This window comes from Neolamprologus brichardi, chromosome 9 (genome assembly GCF_056152115.1).
Source record: "Neolamprologus brichardi isolate AB-2024 chromosome 9, ASM5615211v1, whole genome shotgun sequence".
NCBI lineage: Eukaryota > Metazoa > Chordata > Actinopteri > Cichliformes > Cichlidae > Neolamprologus > Neolamprologus brichardi.
In genome coordinates this window covers 22205782-22226031 of record NC_142112.1, presented here as the reverse complement: position 1 = coordinate 22226031, position 20250 = coordinate 22205782, and the positions used below count along the sequence as shown (strand labels likewise).

General features: G+C 42.3%; 2 protein-coding genes across 9 annotated transcripts in view; both read right to left on the bottom strand.

The window, feature by feature from the left end:
- Nucleotides 1–541: 541 nt before the first annotated feature.
- Nucleotides 542–4549, bottom strand: prdm14 (PR domain containing 14). Its single transcript, XM_035909484.2, has 8 exons — nucleotides 3882–4549; nucleotides 3559–3612; nucleotides 3288–3448; nucleotides 2928–3198; nucleotides 2647–2849; nucleotides 2205–2306; nucleotides 1076–1295; nucleotides 542–702 (listed from the first exon to the last, which is right to left on the bottom strand). Exons 1-8 carry the CDS (start codon nucleotides 4513–4515, stop codon nucleotides 542–544), a joined length of 1806 nt encoding a protein of 601 aa, XP_035765377.2. The 5' UTR covers nucleotides 4516–4549.
- A 4036-nt stretch (nucleotides 4550–8585) lies between these two features.
- Nucleotides 8586–20250, bottom strand: part of ncoa2 (nuclear receptor coactivator 2) — a 57588-nt gene continuing 45923 nt past the window's right edge. For 5 of the 8 annotated variants that reach the window (XM_087846121.1, XM_087846118.1, XM_035909476.2 and 2 more), the window contains 11 exons: nucleotides 16896–17094; nucleotides 16578–16784; nucleotides 15628–15828; nucleotides 15061–15190; nucleotides 14726–14891; nucleotides 14311–14607; nucleotides 13246–13326; nucleotides 12582–13053; nucleotides 11603–11780; nucleotides 11078–11282; nucleotides 8586–9850 (listed from right to left, as the gene is read on the bottom strand). In XM_087846121.1, coding sequence (XP_087702247.1) covers nucleotides 9839–9850; nucleotides 11078–11282; nucleotides 11603–11780; nucleotides 12582–13053; nucleotides 13246–13326; nucleotides 14311–14607; nucleotides 14726–14891; nucleotides 15061–15190; nucleotides 15628–15828; nucleotides 16578–16784; nucleotides 16896–17094 — 2148 coding nt within the window. In that variant the 3' untranslated portion in view covers nucleotides 8586–9838. The remainder of the gene's footprint in view (nucleotides 9851–11077; nucleotides 11283–11602; nucleotides 11781–12581; nucleotides 13054–13245; nucleotides 13327–14310; nucleotides 14608–14725; nucleotides 14892–15060; nucleotides 15191–15627; nucleotides 15829–16577; nucleotides 16785–16895; nucleotides 17095–20250) is intronic. The other 3 variants (XM_087846124.1, XM_087846122.1, XM_087846123.1) reach the window with 3 other exon arrangements.

The window sequence follows — 20250 nt, the reverse complement described above, 5'->3', positions numbered from 1 at the left end:
TAACCATGAAAAAGTGGACGCTCAAAGTGAACAAACGACGACACTTGTAGTTGCTTTCTGGCAGCTTAACATTACAGTAAAAAACATTATCATACATTATAAATTAGGAGGGGTACATTTATACATAAATCGACTCAAATCTACAGCGATAAAATAGGTTTGCTTTTGAAGCGGTAGATGACTCAAGGGAATAATAATAATAATAATAATAATAATAATAATAATAATAATAATAATAATAATAATAATAATAATAATAGGCATTACAATGCATCAAAACTGTCCCGCACAACAATAGTAGAGAAGCTTTAAGCCACATGACAATACACAACATGTTCATATAAACAGACGCGGACACAGTTGCCCAGCAGCTCAAATTATCCACTTATTATCTACCTATTTAAATAGGCCTGTACAACAAATTTACCTTCATCTTTCACAGTCTCACCACAAACACTGCGTAAAGATTCTTCGCTGTGTCTGTCTCAAATCATCTAGAATATATCACAGGATCAGTCATGTTTACAGAAGAAAGTGGAGTCTAGTTCCAGGGCCGATATTCTGGATTTAAAACTGTTAAGCCGCTGTAAGGAAAGTTTTGTGCGCTATTCTTCTGATGGTCCTTCAGCGGAAACAGGGACTCCTCCCGCAATCCTCTCTCCGGAGAAGACGGGAGAATGGTGCTGTCCAAGATTTGCCTTTCTGCGGGGAAGAAAAATACCAGAAAATATGTAGTTTTTAAAAAAAAGTATACAACATTTTAGTTTGGCAGTTAGCATTTTTTTAAGGGTATTGCCAATGACAGCAGTCTGTAGCAAAGCTAATTAATATTTCAACTGTCTTAGGTTAATTTTATTATGGAATATAATAATAATAATAATAATAATAATAATAATAATAATAATAATTGTACTGAACTTCTATTCCTCTTAATATTCGATTGCTTCAATTGCTTTACTGTAATGAACTCCTGACAGCATCCATAAAAACGTCTGAACCCATAAAAAAAAACACCTGATGCCATGCTGTTAGCCTAAAACACTTCCCAGGCGGGTATTTTAAATCGAGCGCTTACTTTTGTGGCTTTTCATGTGGTATTTAAGTTCCTGCTCTTCTTGGAAAGACGCTCCGCACAGCTCGCATGGATACGACTTGTCTCTGGCGTGCGTCCGACGGACGTGGCTGTCGTGGGCGGCGTGGGAGGCGAAGGCCTTCCCGCAGTGCTTGCACTTGAAGGGCCTCTCGCCAGAGTGCTGTCGGATGTGTGTGCGCAGAATGCTGGAGGCAGTGAAGGCCTGGGAGAGTGGAGTTTAAAACACTGGGTAAGTGTAAATAAGCGCAATTTCAGTTGTCCAGATAAAGGCAAGATAAACGTTGTTTATTTAAGCTTGATTTTTTTTTTTATAAGCTAACAGTTACCTTTTTCACAGGAGCCATTAAAAAAATATTTGTCAGAAAAAGTTTTTATTTTTGATTATTTTTAATGCTCCTTAACATTTCATGAACACTTTTGTTAAAGGATTATTTTTTCTGTTTTTGTGGCATTTTTAGGGGCAGCCTAGTGCTCAAATTCGGCAAAAACCTTTGGGCTCGTGCCACATTGCTAAAATAGTCGAAATAAAGGAGAAAGGGGAATAGCTTGAACAAAACGTCCACAGTCCGCATAAAAAGGGAAGGATATCGAGAACAAAGAACGAAAAACACAAAGAAAAACTTCTGCTCATTCCAGGGCCATAAAATAAAAGTATAATCTTGGCAGACAAAGGGGTGGGTGTACATCTGGCGATAATTAGCATGTAAGTGTCTATGCAGAGCGTGCCCTCCGCGAGGAACAATAAGGAGAGGCGCGTGCCAAATGCACCGTAACAGGAGGAAACCCAAAATGGTTGCGGCTGTAGTTTAAAGAGGAACGAGTAGAAAGCCTGCAGGTCTAATAGAAGCAGGTTGGGAAAAACCTCTCAGAGGACAGTGTCGTTATTGCTGGTAAAACAATTTATGTTTCTAAGATTTTCATTTTATTTTATTTGTATATATTTATTTTTGGCAGCACACCCATGGCGTATTCAAACTATTCTGGCACCAGCAATTAAGTCGAATTCCAGGATTCATTCCTATTTTCCTTTGGCATCGAGCCAATTGTCAAACAGTCTTGTCTTTGTCAAGCCAAACGCATCTTTAGTAAGAATGAAAAAAAAGATTCTTACCTTATTGCAGTAGACACACTTGTACGGACGTTCACCCGAGTGCACGCGCATGTGTTTGTTGAGACTGGAGGACTGGGAGAAGCTTTTCCCACAAACCGAGCACTGCAGCAAATTCACATACACAAAGTGTCACTCGAATGCATTAAGCTCAAAATGAAGCTAAAAAGAACCTAACCTCATTTTGTGAATGGGTTTAAATACATTTCGGAGTTGTTTTCGCTTTTCAGAAACAAAACAAAATGCAAGTCTCATATAAATGTTATTCTTTTTTTTTTTTTTTTTTTCTTTTTTTACGTCCAATAAAAATCTGAATGTCCCTGTGACGCAGTGTAGGAGCTGTTCTTTCAGCACCATCTAAAACTTTTCACAGACCACAACCATGTAAAGGGAGGTTTGTGTGGAAATCCCTCACAAAAGCAAAACGAATGCAGGGATGTTGTACCTTGTGAGGTCTGTGTTTCTCGTGGACGTGGAGGATGTGGATCCGTAATCTGTCCCTCTTCTCGAAAGATCTGTTGCAGAGGTGACACGGAAACTTCCTGTCCCCCTGGTCCACGCAGCGCGTGTATTTCAGGTGTTTGTCTCTGTAGTATTTGTACGCAAAAACCTTCCCACATCTGTCACACTTGAAGCCTTCGCTTGAATCTGGGAAAAAACCTTTTTTAAAAAACAAACTAAATATATGTATGATGATTAAAAAAGTGAAGAAGATTAAATCTTGACCTTCAGAGGGAGGCACCGCGTTGCTGTCCTCTCTAGGGTCTTTCAGTGTGAGGGGGATCCCGAGGAACTGGATGTAGCAGTCTCCGTACCACACCAAAAGCTCCTGGCCTGGCGTGATCTCCTTGCAGGCCTCGTAAAATATCTGGCCCTGGACCTGCACGGCAACCAGGTTCTGCTCCTCGGGAAAGCGAGCGCACTTCACCAGAGACATCCAGTTACCAGATCCCCCTCTTCCGTCCACAAAGTGACTGAGGCGGCCGTTCTCAAACACCTGCAGGGTGTGTTAGAAATATTAGAAGTACCGACAAAAAAAAATCTAGATAAAGACCAGTACTGTGAGGAGACAATTCACCACCCTACCTCCCACATCAAGGTGTTATCGTCGTATATTTTAATTTCGCTTGTGTTGACTAGTTTTCCTTGGAAAGGTCCAAAACGGGCGCCTTTAGGAATACTGCGTTTATCTGCAAAAACACCACAGCTCGAAGCGTTTCCCCAGCATGCCTGGAGAATAGTTAACCCTGCAGCACAGAGCCAAAGCGGTCTCAGATTTCATTACTCTATCATGCAATCAAGGACACACGTAAAGGTGATTCAAATAAATAAATAGATAAAAATGGTGGCTTCTTACCCTCTGGAAGTTCAAGAGTTTCTTTGTCCAGTGGGAAAATGTGTGAGTCAGAAACTAAAGAGAAAACAAACAAATGTGAACAAAATAGGGAGATAAAAAAGGTTTCTCGTTACTATTTCAGCGGGAGTATTTGAGTAGTGTTTCATCTTTAACTGCATTACAAAGATTCTGATCGATGTGTTATATTCGGCTATAATAGTAGTGACAGGGAAACATTTATGTTTGGGGGATAGCGTGAAATCAAGGGCAGTTTTTATTATCGCACACCAAACAAAATGAAACGCCAGTCATTTTAATCCATAGTCCGTAATCTGAATTCTCACTTGAGTTTTCCGGCAGGGCCACTCCTGATATGGCGTGACCCACGCTACGCTCCTGGCTGCCGGAGTATCCATAGAGCACCGTGAACAAGTCGTCCTCACTGAAGTTGTACGATGCGCCCTTTTTCTCTGTGGAATGGTTCGTGCTCCGGAGCCGAAGGAAGCTCTCCTTGGGCGGTGTGTTGGCGGATGTAGGAGCAGAAGAAGACCGTTCACTGGACGGGCTGCTGAAGTCTGAAGACAGCGGACCGGCGGCGTGTTCGGTCACCACAGCAGCCAGCTCCTCCGGTTTGGAGTAGAGTGGGTGTCCGGGCAACATCTGGCTCAGATACGGGATGCTGGAGGCGCTCAACATGTGTTCGTGGAGGACCGAGGCGTTGTGGCCGGCCTGGCCGAGGAAGGGAGTGGCCCCGCCGTGCAGGCTGAGCGGCAGGGAAGCCTGAGCGTCCGACACCAGACGACCGAGGGACTTGAGCGGGTGGAGAAGGTTGTGCGTACGCGGGAAGAAGTCCACATAGTGATGAGGGCCGGGGAGAGGAGCTGGGTAGAAGCCGCGGGCAGGACTGCCCTTCAGCATGCCGGCTGGATAGCTCTTCTCCTTCAGCATTACAGGGATGCTGGACAGGGACACCGACATGACAGCACAGGAGGTGAGGCAAAGGGTCAAATGGAGAAGATGATGTAGCCTTCTGTGGGAAAGAGAGATAGAAGTGGGAGCGTGGGTAGAGGGGAGGGGGTGTAGTCATAAAAGTTTAATGTAAGAAATCTAAAAAAGGAAACAGGACATCAAAAGAGGCCGAACCCACCAGAACTGATTATTTTAATGAACGTAAGACTTTACTTCGCTCTCCAGTTATGAACATTTCTTCCAAATATTTTAAGATTTTTCCAAACGTGTTAAGAAGCTTGGCAACCCTCTGGTTAAATGTGGAACTGATACAAACTGCAGATGATTATGGCTAAGAAATTGAAATCTACAACAGGTTCGCAGTGTTTTTCTTTTAAAATGAAAAGCAATGAAACTGTCGGCGACAGATGAAAATACTGCGCACATATCGAGTTAAGGGGGAAAGCAATCCGCAGTGAACTCGGACAGCCGATTTTCCATTATTTCCAGCTGAAGGGTCACACACAAGCCACACATCAAATGTTCATCAGAGGCTTTTCAGATGACCCCACTGCATGGTGGTGTGCTTTTTAGGAACAGTTTACCAGTCAGCCAGTAAATAGAGAGACAAATCAGGGTCATGACACTAATTAAAGAACCGCTGGGCAGAGCAGAGGTCAACATTAATGAAGCTTTTAATGACTTTTACAATCAGCCCGCTGTAGGAAGGGAAATAGGGTCGCGATAGGAGTGCGTAATGCCCGCTGGGGGGCTTTAAAATTACTTTTTTTAAAGGTACAAACAAATATGAATCATGTGAAATGATGACTGAAATTAAAGCGGACCGCTACAAACATCTTTGGGAACTTTAATAAAGAAGCTTACCTTCTGAAAAACAATTAGAGGAGCTTCACGCGGGCGATGTGTCCGTCATGCCCACAGGCCGGAGTTTGAACAACCTCCCGTGCTGTAAAATCAAACACTGCAGACAAACGTTCAGATTCTGCAGGGAGCAGCCGAAACTTAAGCGAGGATGTGCTGCTCTGTGGTCATCTGAGGGCACCTATGCCGTATACAGCTTTCTCCTTACTCCTATTGGCCAGGAGTCAGCTCAACCTCATGCATTTCAATGCCACCCACCCCATAGGAATAGATTTTCTCAGGGCCAACCCACCCCCGTGTTCTTTGCACTTCGGAGTCGACTCTCTTTGCCACAGTGAGGCCGATTACGAGAATGAGCCTAAGATTTCAATTTGCTCACGAGGCGTGGAGTGGATTATCGTGCTTAACACTTAGACGCTAGAAATAAAGAAGAGATTAAAAAAATAGCGGGGAAATGACCAGGCATTTATTAGATCACCTTTATTGAATACAGAAAAAAACTTAAACCAATCCCCATCAATACTTCAGTAAAGTGCAAATGTAAAGTTGTTTGCTTTTTTATAAAAGGTTTTCGCTAATTTTAAACAGGCAATTTTCTTGAGCTCTAGATCAGCGGAGCTCCTTGTGTTTTTTGGAAAAAGGAAAACATAAGAGGCCTACACCTTCATAAAACCATTTAAAAAGCTCCGTTTTTACTGGCGAATGAAATATTTCATTCGAAACTTTTGGCGATTCGATGACTTGCGATCTTTTATATTAATAAAAAAAAGTCTACCAATTATATAACATTTACAATAGCTTATCATATACTGAAAGATATTTGTTCAACTTTGTTATGTCGATGAAAAACTAAATAAAGAGGTCACAAAGTAGCCAGCTAATAACTTTTTTATGTTTCAGTTAAAAAAAACAAAACCTGAAAACTAATCTTCGTGCACTGGGAAATGAAATAAGAGTCGCTCGATTAAATAATGCAATAACAGAATTCTTTATTTACAAGGCAAATAGCATCAGCGAAGCCATATTAGTTCACAACTTGCATAACTGTGGTTTTAACTTCTCTTGTATATCTAACTTTGCATAAAACGCTCACACATACTAGGGGTACAATGATCGATGCGGGTATACAGTGTGACTCGTGAACAATGCAGAAAAAATATCTCGGGGGGAGGGGGGTAAAACACAACAGTAAGCTTTCTTCAGAAAGTCCATAGAGTATATTACATATTGCTTCGGTATCCCTATGTATCATCACCTTTGTCCATACAAACAGTGAGCGGAGGGCGAGGAGATGACCCAACACGGAACAGAGAGCAAAGGAGAACCGTGACCAAGTTCCCAGCAGCTGAGAAGAGTTGAACAATGATGCACCCATTCAATATTGTACACAAGTCATTATACAAATTTATACAGACAGCGGTGTAATGTACAAGAACGGACAAAATCTAAGGCATTATGCTAGGGTTTTTAGCATTTCAAGGTTGCATCTTAGCTCTAAGAAATTGGCAGACAATACAAAAGGGCATTTAAAGTTCTTCAAAACCATAAGTTACAGAGGAAAAAAATATTTTTGATTCATGGGTCCAAAGCCTGGATATCTGTGAGGGGCAAAAATCATTTATTTGCTCCTGTCCTCATTATAAGTGCTAAAAAGGAAAAAAAATGCACTGCTACCAACATGGCTTTAAGTCTTTTTAAAATCTTAACAATCTTTGGAAATTTTGCAAAGGGCTGTGATTCCTTTTTTTAAAATGGCTCAAAAGGCTGATTCTGCACGGCCGCATCTTTTATTTTTTTTCCTTGTACAATCAAAACAGCATCTATTAAAAAGGTGGGATCTCCTGTAGGTCTACGACAACAACAAGAACAACAAAAAAGCAGCTGCAGAACAACCAAAGCATTAATGCAGGCTTCCTTTGTTCCACAGTTGAATTGCTACAGCTTCAAATTTCATACAGAAATTAAAAGTGGAAAAAACAAGGAAAAAGAAGCAACAATGAATAACTTCAGAAACACTGAGAAGAGCACGGTGTAACCGCACATGTTGTCCACACCTCAATGCACCACCAGTCACATCCTTAGGCCTTTATGGACAATACATTCAGAGTGATTCTCTTCCTGTTTTATGATGTAACATTTACATCAGACCCTGTTGAGTGACATCATCATAAATTTCTTGTTTTTCCTGTGGGCCAAACCATGGTAACCATCAAATGGTTACTTAGAAAAAATAAATAAATAAAAAGAAAATGAGTAGAATTCAGAAATCCAATTGAAATGTGAAGATTATTTGGCTTGCTCAAAGTCTGTCCTGGGTTAAAATAGTCGATATAAAAAGTTTTTTGTTTTTTTTTTTGAGGAAAATCTTCTGAGGTTAGAGAAGATGACTCGCTTTAGATCTTGTGAAGGCCAAACCAACCCCCCCCGTCTGGTGGGGCACAAGAACAAGCAGGTCATTACTGAACACTTTATAGGTGAACTAACTGCCTGAGGTCATAAAATATGGCTAAGTGTCTGTCAGAGCAGCTCTTGTGAAGCGTGCAGTCTTAACTCTGACCTCTGCTATAGAAGAACGGCTGGAGGCAGAGAGGGCATGTGTCAATATGGGGACCACAAACTAACTCCCTCTCCAGATCTCAGCCTATGCTGCATAATCTAATAGGAACGCTGTGTGTGTGTGCTGTGTATGTGTGTGTGTCTGTGGATGTAGACTTTCTTGGTACAAACTGCAATAAAAAACTGTGTTTAATACTGCATCCAAACGCAGAGGAAAAACGTGTCCTTTTTCCCCAGGAAACTGTACAAAAATTACAAAAAAAACCAAACCAAAAAAAACCAAACCAAAAGATTCTCAAGTAATTGTTATTGCTTGTTTACAACACACAGAACAGTTTGCACCTAGCAGCTTGTATGAAGCATTTTTCCACTCCAGACAACATAGAAAGCACACTTTATCTTTTTTTTCTTCTTTTTTTTTTTTTACTGTATGGCTGTGTTGAATTGATTTTTTTCCTTCTTTTATTTATTTTTGTTGTGTTCTATGCTAAAGGCAGAGAAGCAAGCGATAATCTGTACACTGTATACACAGCACACCCATTTACAACCCTCCCTACCTCCCGCCCGCACCCCTGTCTGCATTGTACCAGAACTTTAAGAAGGTGAAGGTTCTCCCTCCACTTCCTCAAAAAACACACACACACAACCCCCCCCCCCCCCCCCCCCCCTCCCAAAACACTGCTCTGCTTCAGGAGGCAGTTGGGGACCAGGCTGAGAGACGTTAAGCCCCAAGGAATAAAATAAATAGGAAAGAAAACGATTTTACTTATTGTTATGTACAAACTCTGTAATTAATTTCAAACTATATTTGATTTTGACATCTTCTGAAACTACATGACCAAAGCAAAATCCACCATTCAGGTTAATAGAAGAATCTTCTCAGAAAGAATACAACCATTGCTGTTAAAATTATAAAAAGAAGTGCCTCTTTCACAATTTTAGAAATATTCTTCTTCTTGCTACTAAGATAAAGAATAATCTACAATAATTAAAATGAATCTATACAGAAAATAAAACTTAATTTAATACACTATATAAACCTCTTTAATTAATCTAATCTTAGAATTCACCATTCAAACCAGTCTTCTGCAGTGTTTTCTTTCCCCCCACGTTCAGTTTCTCTCGCTCACTCTTTTTTTAAACACCATATTTTTCACTCTACATCTTAAATTTTCACAACAACAAAAATACAAACAGAAACAAACAAATAGGAAAAATCTAAAAAAAACAACAACAACAACAATAATAATTATAATAACAAAAACAATAAAATAAAGAACAGCAAAAAGGCAAAATCGGCTAAGTGTCTGAGCTCCATCCATAAGTGTGAACATAACTTGGGAGTATTTGCTGCCATTCGGAACTATGTGGAAATTTCTCCAACAATCCAGAGGTTGGGGGAGGGGGTGGAGAATAAAGGGAGCTCCGGGGGTAGAGAAGAGAAGAAATCAGTGTATGTGATCTTTCGAGATGAGATTGTAAATGGCCGCTGTCCACTGAGAGGAATACATTCATCTGAACAAAATCCACCCACTGCTGCCCCCTTAAGTCAGTGTACCCCACCAGGAGGCCTACAGTAAGTCACACTACGGTGAATGCAGGTGGACAGGCAGATTGACTGGCTCGTCACGAGGCTCTCCCTCCAGGAGGATTAGGCTTGTTGGGACAGATATCCGCGATCCTTCCCCAGCCAGTGTCTGAGTGGGATTCCAGCTGGACAGACGGCAAACTTGAGCTGGGGAGGGGCGAAGGGGCGGGGGTCAGGGCACAGCCTGGCTGTGTCAAGGGGCAGTCGGTTGATTACGTGTTTTCTTTCTTTCTTCTCTCTCTCTTTTTTTTTAAAAATAATTAAAGGGCCGACGCGCTTCTTGAGCCAGGTTGATCACTGAGGTCCAGGTGAGTAGCTCCATGGGGGTCAACAGTATTTCTGCAGAGAAACGGCACACTGTAAGTCCCAACTAGAAAGGCAGTTACTGAATCCGCAATTCAACAGCAGCACATCTGACTGGTTAACTTGAACTTGAGGAACCTAAACTTGTTTGCAGAGCGGAGTGCATCGTTGGCTCAAAAACAAGTCGGTAAATCACAGATGCCTGCACTAATGGGCAAACAGTAAATAATTGAAATAATCTAAGTGCCAATATTTTTCTATAATCCTGCAAGGGAGATAAATCAAGTGACACGTATACTGGTGTGTTACAACAGTCTCAAGTGCAGACATCGAATGGCAGCCCCTTGGTTAAATATTCATGGCCCTTTATTGGCTTAAAAGCATCGCGGACAACAACAGTGCTTTCCATATACCAAGCTAACAATACCAGTGAGACAAAGGAAGAAGGATTAACTTGGACAACATTAAAACAATGATAAACACCAGCAACTAAGTGCTGCCAAAGTGAAAACATTTTCACATTTAGTGAGTGGGAGAAGTAGCTTATCTACATGCAAGTATGACTTCACCTCTCCTAATGACGTAGGGTCACTCTCCTGAATGTGTGTAAAGGCTGTGGCGATTTGACAGATCTGAGGCCTTAAGGAGTCAAGCTCTCCATGTTAAGCCAACCAGCTCATGAGTCCACAGCTGACAGAGGCCGGTCTTTGATCGGCATACTCGTCTTTAGCCGTCTACAGTCTCAACGCTCCGGCTTGGAAGTGCACATTGCTAATTACATCACTGACCTCTAAGTTCAAGTTATGCAGCAGAACTACAGCAAGAAGAGTTACGTAAACAACTAAATTATTCACTAGCCTGCTGGTTCAGTAAGTGTACCCAAACACTCGGGGTCGTATGATAAGACAAACACTGATAGTAGAAGCCAGGAGTGGAGAGAAAAGCCTTTTAGTATTTCTTGGTCCCCTGATTACTGTGTAAAACTTTGTGGGGTCCATTCAGTTAACCTGGAACTGATTTCTACAGAGTACGACTGTAAAGAGATACCCTGAGGATATTACAGGAGCCCCTGAACACCTCTAATTCGGACAGGCCAAGCCCGATGATGCCCGACTGTGAAAGGATGAGAAACACCAGTGGGTATTTCCTAAACCACTCAAGTTTCACCATTTTTGCTCTAACCAATTAGAAAAAATAAAAAAGCTTCCTAATGTTGTCTCATTTAAAGAACCAATGTATCTGGACTGGCCTGAAAGTATTTACCTGTTCTTGCCCCATGGAGGGCAAGCCAGGTGAGGGACCCGAGGCCATGGATGTGACACTCATTTGTCCGGCCATCTGGCCCATGCTGCTGGTTGCCATGTTGGAGGCCAGTGATGCGTTGTTGAGGTTTATGCCATTGCCGTTGTACATGTTGCTGTTATTCGGCTGGCTGAACTGCGGCGATGCCTGCTGCTGCGAGAACATACTGCGGAGAAGAGAAAAGTTGTGTAAGTAAACACAAAATCAATAATATGAATGCAGAAAGAAAAGTACGTGACAACACTCACTTTGGGGTGTGACCTGCTCGGTCAGCCAGAGAAATCTGGCATGTTTTTCATCTTTAACAAGTGGTAAAAACAACTCTATGGATAATGGATGTCAATACTTTCTATGGATATCAACAATGCTGTTGATAATCATGAATCTCCTCACAACCCCTTCCTAAAAATAGCTACGCATATATTCATAGAACTCGAGTTGACAACATGAACTGATGCTGTAATGAGGTGCTTCAGCCATCCTTACCTGTTGACTCCCATATTACCCTGCGGCCATCCATTCATGTCAGGGGAACCCTGGAAAGCAGCACTCTGCTGGCCCTGCTGCATCATTGGGGACTGTGTGTGGGCCATGCGGGGTGAAAGCAGAGGGCTCTGTGGTGTACCGGGACCTCCAAATGTTCCATCTGCCTGTTGGCTCATACCTGTGGATCAAAAGAGGTCAGCCCGACTCAGCCCACGGAGACTTGTTAATAAACCAATGCAATGAGTAAGGAAGTGTAGTCAACTCCATGCAAATGACACAAACATGCCACATAAAGACAAAACACTTTGACGAGCACCTCGCGTGATAATAGCCCATTCCAGAATTATTAGCCAAGATTTTATATTTCCTTCATGCATGTGACAAATAGAAGGCAGAGAACTAGAAGGAAAATGGATTGGGAGATAGGTCAGGAGGGAGAAAGGGGAGAGAGAGACCAAACTATTGCTCTGCAGGCACCGACACGCCATAAATAAAAAGTTCTCTAACAAACCAGATTACCAAATTATATAGATCATACCCAGGCTGCATGTCAAGCTGTTAGACTGACAGGTACCAGAGATGATTCATGTCCTTACTGATCACAATATTTAGAGTCTGGCATCAGTGTGGAGCATGAAATAATGCTTTATTGTGCTTCTAGTGTCCCCTGGTGGCGCAAGAGTGAATAGCCAGGTCACCCTTTTTGGACAGTGCACAAAATAATAAAGACATATGGCCACACTTACAGACAACTACTCACAAGTTATTCCGTTTTAAAGAGGAGAATATTAAGTATGATTTGCATGATGCAATGGAAGCTGATTATTCTAGTCATCAGTATATAAAGTTACAAATTGCATGATAGCAGCTACCAAAAAGCACATGAAGCAGCTCAGGTGGTCACATCAACACACACATACGCACACGAACACAGGTTGTAGGGTGAGGTGTGTGGTTGGCTGGGGTGGTGGAGCAGTACCTGAGTTGGGAAACTGAAAGGCACTGTGCTGCATTTGGGGGCTGAGTACGGCCCCGTACTGTCCGCCCATCATGTTTGTGTTTCCCATCATCATCTGTGAGGAGGAGGAGGGAGTGGAGGAAGAGGAGGAAGTGCCATGCAGGTGGAGGTTGGGGGTAAGAGAGGGCAGGCTGGGGGAGAGAGGAGAGGGGAAGGAGCTGGTAGGGGGAGGTGACGAGGCCAGGCCTGTACTGGTACCGTAGCTGGGCGGGTAGGGGAGCTGCTGGGGGTTGGCCTGGGGATTCCGAGGGTTACTCATGCCTCCGGCGGCCATGTTGGGAGGCAGGTTGAGGCCCTGAGCCCTCATGGCCATGCTCCTTTGCTGCTGGACCTGCTGGGCCTGTTGCACCTGCTGCTGCTGCTGCCTCTGTCTCAGGTGATTACTCAGCAGCTCCCGCTGACGTTGTGCCAACATCTGAGCATTGATGGTTCCCTTCAAGTAAGAGAGGTGGTTTGAATATAAAAAACAAAACAAAAACCCCACTAACAGCATCTACAAAAAGCAAGTCTACACAACACTGACATCATAGCCTTTAATTTACTGCAAGCTATTAAAGAGATGAACCCTACCTACAGTCACAACATGTCTGTGCAGGAGGCTCATGTAATGATAGTGGGCATGTACCTGGTTTGGAGCATTAGTTCTAAGAGGTAGGTTCACATTTGACACACCGCTCATCTGAGTCATCATTGGTTGGCGATTCTGCTGGAAGAAAAAACAGAAGAAAATGGTTTTTACAGAGAGATACACTTTTTAACCCTCTGTAGCTGACGGAGATGCTGTGTGTCTAAAAAAACAAACAAACAAACAAACAAACAAACAAACAAACAGGATTTTCAAGGAAAGCCCTCAAAGCACTAACACAAAACAAAAACAAGACACCTCCTTTCCTATTGGTGGAAAAATACATCACATCAACCAATCACACACTTCTATGGCAACATGTGGTATTTGGTTGCTAAGGAAAAGGAGAAAAAATGAAAGTAAAGGCAAAAGAGAGCGATATAAATAGCAAGTTTCGAGACATTTGGCATGTTTGGATTCTACAGTTAGTGTGTAGTGTAGTCATGTTTTTGTTTGTGTGTGTCAAAACAATGAGGCCACTCATTGTGTGTCAATGAAACCACTACTGAATATCAGAAATGGCCAAAAAGCCACCAAAGGCAGATTGAAATGTACACGCTATCTGCAGGTGGACAACAGGAGTCACACACCTCGAAGGTTTCATGCCGGTGTACAAATTTAGAAAACAACAATTTATATTTGCATTTCAAGTTATGAATATGAGGCATTAAACATATTTGTGGTATTCATAGTTTAAAAAAATAATTTCAACTTTATACTTTTAAAATTAAGTATAAAGTAAATTAAAAGTAGGAAAAAAATTGCCAGGTTAAAACCCTTAAATAATCTAATTTTTATGAAGACACTGTTAATCATGATTTGAAAACAACATAATCTATAGTTTTACATTAGAATTAGGCTAAAGTCCACTGGAAGCCTAATGCATGGCTGGTAGATTTAAAAGTTCCTATGTTGTCATCGAAGCTGCTAAAATGTCACCCTCAAGGATAAAAACACAATTCCTGTCCGTGTGTTCGATCCTAAAGAGAGAGGTTATAGTAGAGTCAAGAATCAGTGAGCAAGAGTACTTCCAGCAGTGTCAGGACAGTCTAGATTCATGTGTACCTGCTGTGACTGAAGCCGGTGCTGGAGCTGCAGTCGTAGTGTGTTGGGCTGGTTGGGGACGACTCCAGTAGGCCTGAGTCCTGGCCGGGCCGGCATTCGCATCATTTGGAAACCTGGCCGTGGACCCATCTGGCCAGGCATCGGGTGGAAACCTGGCTCTTGCATGGGGCCACCAGGGTAGCCTCTCGGTGCCATGTGTGATGCTGGGGGACCAAACTGCTGGGTGTACATGGGGGGCTTCTGATCCAACATCACCGAGGGCTCCTGGGGGAACTGGTCTGGCTCCAGTGATTGGCTCTGAAACAGGCAGCCGTATATTATTAAAAAAAAATGCAGCACCACAAACAAAAATAATAAAACATCACTTAAAAACCAAGAATGTTATAACGTAGGTTTGGCAGGATGGAAATCCCACCTGTTCTACCAGAGCAGGGATCCCCAGAGCACGATCGAGCTCCTCCAGGCCATCAAAGTCTTTTAGTGCGGTGTACAGCTGAGACATCAGAGCCCCCTCGTCCACTGCGCTGCCATCACTTGAGCTGAGCCCTGTATTGCACAGCAGATCATCCTGGGGTGGAGCCCTGAGCGAAGAGGAGACACAAACAAATATTTTAAAAACATTGTCTTGTATATGCCACAGCAAACATTTAGACCAACAGTTAAACTATTAAAAAATATAGAAGTCTGATGAGAATAAAAATGTTAACTGTGTAAAATTATGCCACTGAGCTACGCTGGTAATGAGCTTACCTGCTCTGGTTTACAAAAGCTGTCTGATCAATTGGCATCATGCTGTCTGGCCAGGGGGCCGTCTGGTTGGGTGGAGCCTGTTGTTGTGAGAAATGGTCGCCAACCATTCCAATGTCTATATCTGGTTGGGCTAAATAGGGAAGGAAAAAAAGAAAAAAAAAGCTAAATATTAGACAGTGAAGTACTTATGGGTCATGATGAGGAAGCTGAAAACTTGAATCAAGAGTGAATACTCTTTAAAATAAAGGAACATGCAGGGTAGCAGATCTGAGTTAACGCCATGTGCTGCACTGTGGTTAACCACTAGATGGCAGCTTTTACAAGTATGACAAGTAGATATCTGCTAAGGAGTTTTAGATGGATCACACCTGACAACTCAGATCTAATTGCCACAAAGTACAAGTAATTTTGTTCTGGGTTTCTATACTGACATGCTGGAGAATCTGTTACACTCTTAGGGGCTGGAAAATAGCTTTATTGCATTGCTCAGTCTGAAAACCTGCAGTGTGGGTCTTTCTGCATTTAAAACATTGTAATATGTATTTTTTTGGTACACAGCGCTCTTACCATTAGGCATAATTGGAGACTGCATCATCTGTCGGGGCCCTGGTTGGCTGTTGGGCCTCATGGGAGTACCACTGGGTCCTGTCCTGCCCTGTATGGCATTTTGATGGCCAGGGCCCGGCGCTCCTATAGGAGGTGCAGAAGCTGGGCCTACCCAGCCCTCCTGCTGCATGCCTGGCCGTGGACCACTTGGAGCCATCAGTGCTGGGGGAACACACACCAATGAGAAAAATCTCAGGACAGATTTCAGTAGATGCCCGCTGCCCCCATGATGCTACATAAGGAGGAAAGACTAATATGTGGGAGTAGCAGTCAGAGAACTTTGTGCCAGTGTGGGTGATTGTTTCCTGTCACAGGAAGTGAGTCACAGTGTCATGGCATGATACGTTAAAGGGTGAGCGAGACACACAAGAGGAACGAAGTCCTTCCTCAGTACTCAGGAGCAGCTCTAAGTGTTACCACAGTTATCTAGGAGAAGAAAAATACATTTCTGTCTCTACTTGTTTGGCTGTTGTGAGATTGAAAGGTGGAAATCACACTTCACAAAAACCTGTCAAAAACTGAAAAGAGATTCATTACCGACAGTCAATCTAAACTGAGGAAACACATTCAGCGCTATGTAATCTGAGAAACAATGATCTCAAGATTTAGCCTCTGAGCACGATGGCCAATGTTTCAGGGTTTCCTTCATGCAGCTAAAGCCTGCTCAAATGTGATTTATCATTAGACTACAAAACTAAAACAGAAAGCTCTGGTAGCTAAATACCTGCACAGTAACAAGCAAGATAAGCCACTCTTACAGACTGAATATTTTCATCTAGCAATCTGAGCATAAACAAGCATTTAAACATGGATTTAATTCATTTTTTTTTAGGATATACTGAGGTGTGAAGGCAGTATCACACACATTCAGACAAATACAAGCTTCTGCAAATCATAACCATCACACCTACCTGCATTGACCATAGCAGCCTGGTTACCCATTATGCCATGGTTCCCCACCATGCCTTGCTGCTGTTGTTGCTGCATAACAGTGTATGGGCTTGTGGTCCTTATGGGGTACTGTAATGATGGCTGCTGGGGGGACATATTCACGTCCAGAGACACACTTCTAACAGACAAACCCCTTCCTGGCTGGCCTGGTCGAACACCGCCAAAGTCTGAAGACAGGAATAAATGCAGCTAAGCCACATGCTCATTGGAGTATTTTATGAATATACAATGTGGTTAGTGCACTTTTTTCTGTTTTTCAAACAAAGAAAGGGACTCACTAGTGGGTCCCATGCCGGGCCCGAGGCCCCGGTGTTGCGGCTGTGCAGCCATGACAGGACTACTCTCAGACATCTGCAGGATGTCATTGATGATGTTCTGTTTGTCCATGGGACTGGGCAACGAAACAGGCCGCGGCTCACAGAAGAGCTGTGGCTGAGCGTTCTGCAGGTCATTCAGGATGTCGTCCAGCTCCGATGACTAGAGGACAGATAGACAAGTGGGAAAAAACATGTGAATTAAATTTGCTGTTAAGGCTCTCATTAAGAAACCCTTCACTCATTCACCTGTAAATGCACAAATCTAAATTATTATTAAGAACATCTACTGAGAGCAAACTTCCACGAGGGGTCTTTCAGTGGGATTGGCCTTGTTTATAAAAGACTTCACTTTGACTTAGCTTCCCAGATTCTCATTCTACTTTGCTCTTGCTGAGTGGTTCTTTCAGGAGGCTTATTACAAGTTCTCTACTTTTAAATCCAAAATTTTACTCCCACTGAACTAAGAAAACAACAAATACAGAAAACATGTGGCTACTTAAACTTTGTCCTGCCAAAGTAAAACAGTAGAGCAGATTTAAGCAGCAGTCAGGCTAATGCCAACTGTTTGAACTCCTCTCTGCCTCCTTACTATAAACAGCTGTACTGAGCCAACTCTTTGCAGCCTGAAGCTGCATTCATACACAGCAGGACTCTCTATACAATTTCTGTTTCATTTCTCCACACACACTCAAACACAAGGGCATGCTGTGGACCTGATCTTGAACAAAAGAACTGGAAGAACCACAAAAGAATAAACTTCTTAGTGTCCGTTTCACAACACTGGCATGGTGTGTATTTATCTTTCTGTCACAGATGCGGAGGACACAATAACAGGAACTCTCGAATAATGCAGCTCAGTAAAACATCTCGGCAACCCACACCCTTTAAAAAAAAAACAACAATTGTCAAAGCATTAATAAGCAACAACCAAAAAGAAACTACAATTCCACAAAAGTGATCCGGGCACTTTCTAGCCAGGCTTGAGGGACTTTGAGTAAATAAGTTGCACTAGCTGCAACTGTCCACCAGAGTGCAGCACACACAGAATCACTGAATCCCCTGATCATGACATACTGTACAGCAGGAAAGCAGCACACCAGCACTGTTTCAATGTTGTACTTGACAATGACATGTATTTGTTGGGCATGTAACTGCTGCTACAGATAGAAGGCTGCCAAATATGCCTGATAGAACAAATTATCTAGACGGCTCAAGGACTGCAGCCTCGTCTCGGTTATGCCCAAATGCACTTCTTATTTATTTATTTATTTTACATCTTGGAAGATTTTATTTAAATAGTATCTCAGTACAGCCGAATATAGACAGCCGCACATAGCTGATCACAGCTAGAAGCAGACAGGATATGTAGGAAAGCTAGAGAGAGTAACAGAGTGAGGGGTGGTGGTGGTGGTGGGAGAGAGAAAAGCCCTAATGAGGTCAGGAATGATGTAATGCTTCTGTACACTCTCAGTTTGCTCTCCTCCTCCTCCTCCTCCTCTTCAATTCTCTCTCCTCCCATTTTCTATTCTCTCCACTTCTCCAGTTGCTTTTACCCTTAATGGGTCCCATTTCTATCAATTCATGTTACACTCCACTTTCAAATGCATGTTGGTGCATGTAATGCAATGTGAGCCCTCCTTTTCTGCATCTCTCACCATTTTACTGTATTTCATTTAAAACAAAATAATGAAAGAAATCAAAGATTTTAAAACCACAAAAAGGATCATTTTTCACTGCAGAGCTGATTAACATTTTAGCCGCCTTTGTAGGACAAATACACAATATATATATGAAGTGGGACACATGGCTAGTTGTAAGTTGAAGCCACATGTGAGTTATAAACAGCACATGTATCATAAAAGGCATCAAAGTAAACTGCAAGCAAACTATTCCAGCGTGCCTGTATGAAAGGAGCACTGCAATTTTCAGGGAGTGTAGTAAGATCGCGACGTTTGACCTAACAACTTCTTTACTGAGTCTTTAAAAGGTCCAGCAGAAAAAAAATTCAAATGGCAACTACAAAATGCACTACTTAAAAACTCTGTTATCTGTTGCAATAGTTGTATTCGAAACATTAGTTAACATACAGTTTCAAAGCACGCTTCCAAAGTACTGAGCTGGTATTTAGTAACGGACCAACACTGCGAGTGTAACATGCGAGTAATCTCCAACTCTTCCATTAAACGTCCAGTGCCCTAATGGTGATGTGGACTTCAAAAGGACACAGGAGCCCTCCAGAAGACATGATCTAGCGCATGAAATTTTGTAGGAAAGGGAAGTGAGAAAGGCCAAGAAAAGCAGAAGTGGCACTGTCAAGTAAGGAAAAAGGAAAAAGTCACCCCAGAGTCATGCTGGTCTTTTGTTAGCTAAATGTAAACAAGTGTTAAATAAAATAAAAGTCAGGACAACACATGGCTCCAACATTAATTGCAACACTTGCACAGACATCTGACATTTAACTGGGAGTACAAGTGAAGATTTTCTGCTTCTGCATTTGGTGCAGAAAAGTTATTTCAGTCATTCTGATTTACTTTTTTGAGTAAATCAGTTTTTTGAGACTAGCTTAATTCCAGCTTTTTGGAAGCAGAATTTAAACCAGTTTTCTTTTTTCTCCCCCAGTTAGATCCAAAATTAGGTGTCGATTGATCAGCTAGTTCTTGAAATTACATTGGTGGACGCAGGAAAAATAGGCAACGGAAAAAAACTTGGACTCACTTTGTGAAGAGCCACAATGTGATAGCTCAAAGAAGCCACCAAAGGCTTGCTGGTGTGTAGGAAGTGAAAACTAGTCTGAGAGTTACTGTAAAAACCGGTGAAACCTGCATGCTGACCCATGTCCACTACTGAAAGCACCACTACTGGGAAATGTGGCCTAGTCTGACCACCTGTGTGCTTTTAACCCTGGGAAGAGAAGGCAGAAGGCAAGCTGGTGAAGGTATGTTAATACTCTGGGAATATTCAACTGGGAAACTTTAGATTCACGCCGCATTGATGTGATACATTTTAAAATATATCACCTAGCTAAATATTACAGACCACAGAAACACCTTAATCCATGATGGGAGTGACTTCTTTCAGCTGGATAATGTTTGCATCATAAAAATTCCTCAAGAATGATTTAAGAACAATAGTGGTGAGTTCAAAGTTTTCACTTGGCCTCCAAATTTCACAGATCTCAATCACACTAAGCATCTGTGGAACATGCTGGAAAGAAGGACCTAACAACTTGAAGAAATAGATCTACTTTAAACTTCTTGGTGCCTGAAACTGAAAACCTAAAAGCACACACTCAGACATAATGTGAGTACCGTGTCTC

Excerpts from the sequence above, each read along its gene's own strand:
- prdm14 (XM_035909484.2), bottom strand. The coding sequence starts at position 4,515 with ATGTCGGTGTCCCTGTCCAGCATCCCTGTAATGCTGAAGGAGAAGAGC. Across the intron at positions 2,850-2,927 it reads CGCGGTGCCTCCCTCTGAAG|ATTCAAGCGAAGGCTTCAAG; the intron begins GTCAAGATTTAA and ends GTTTTTTCCCAG. Across the intron at positions 1,296-2,204 it reads AGTGTGTCTACTGCAATAAG|GCCTTCACTGCCTCCAGCAT; the intron begins GTAAGAATCTTT and ends CCACTCTCCCAG.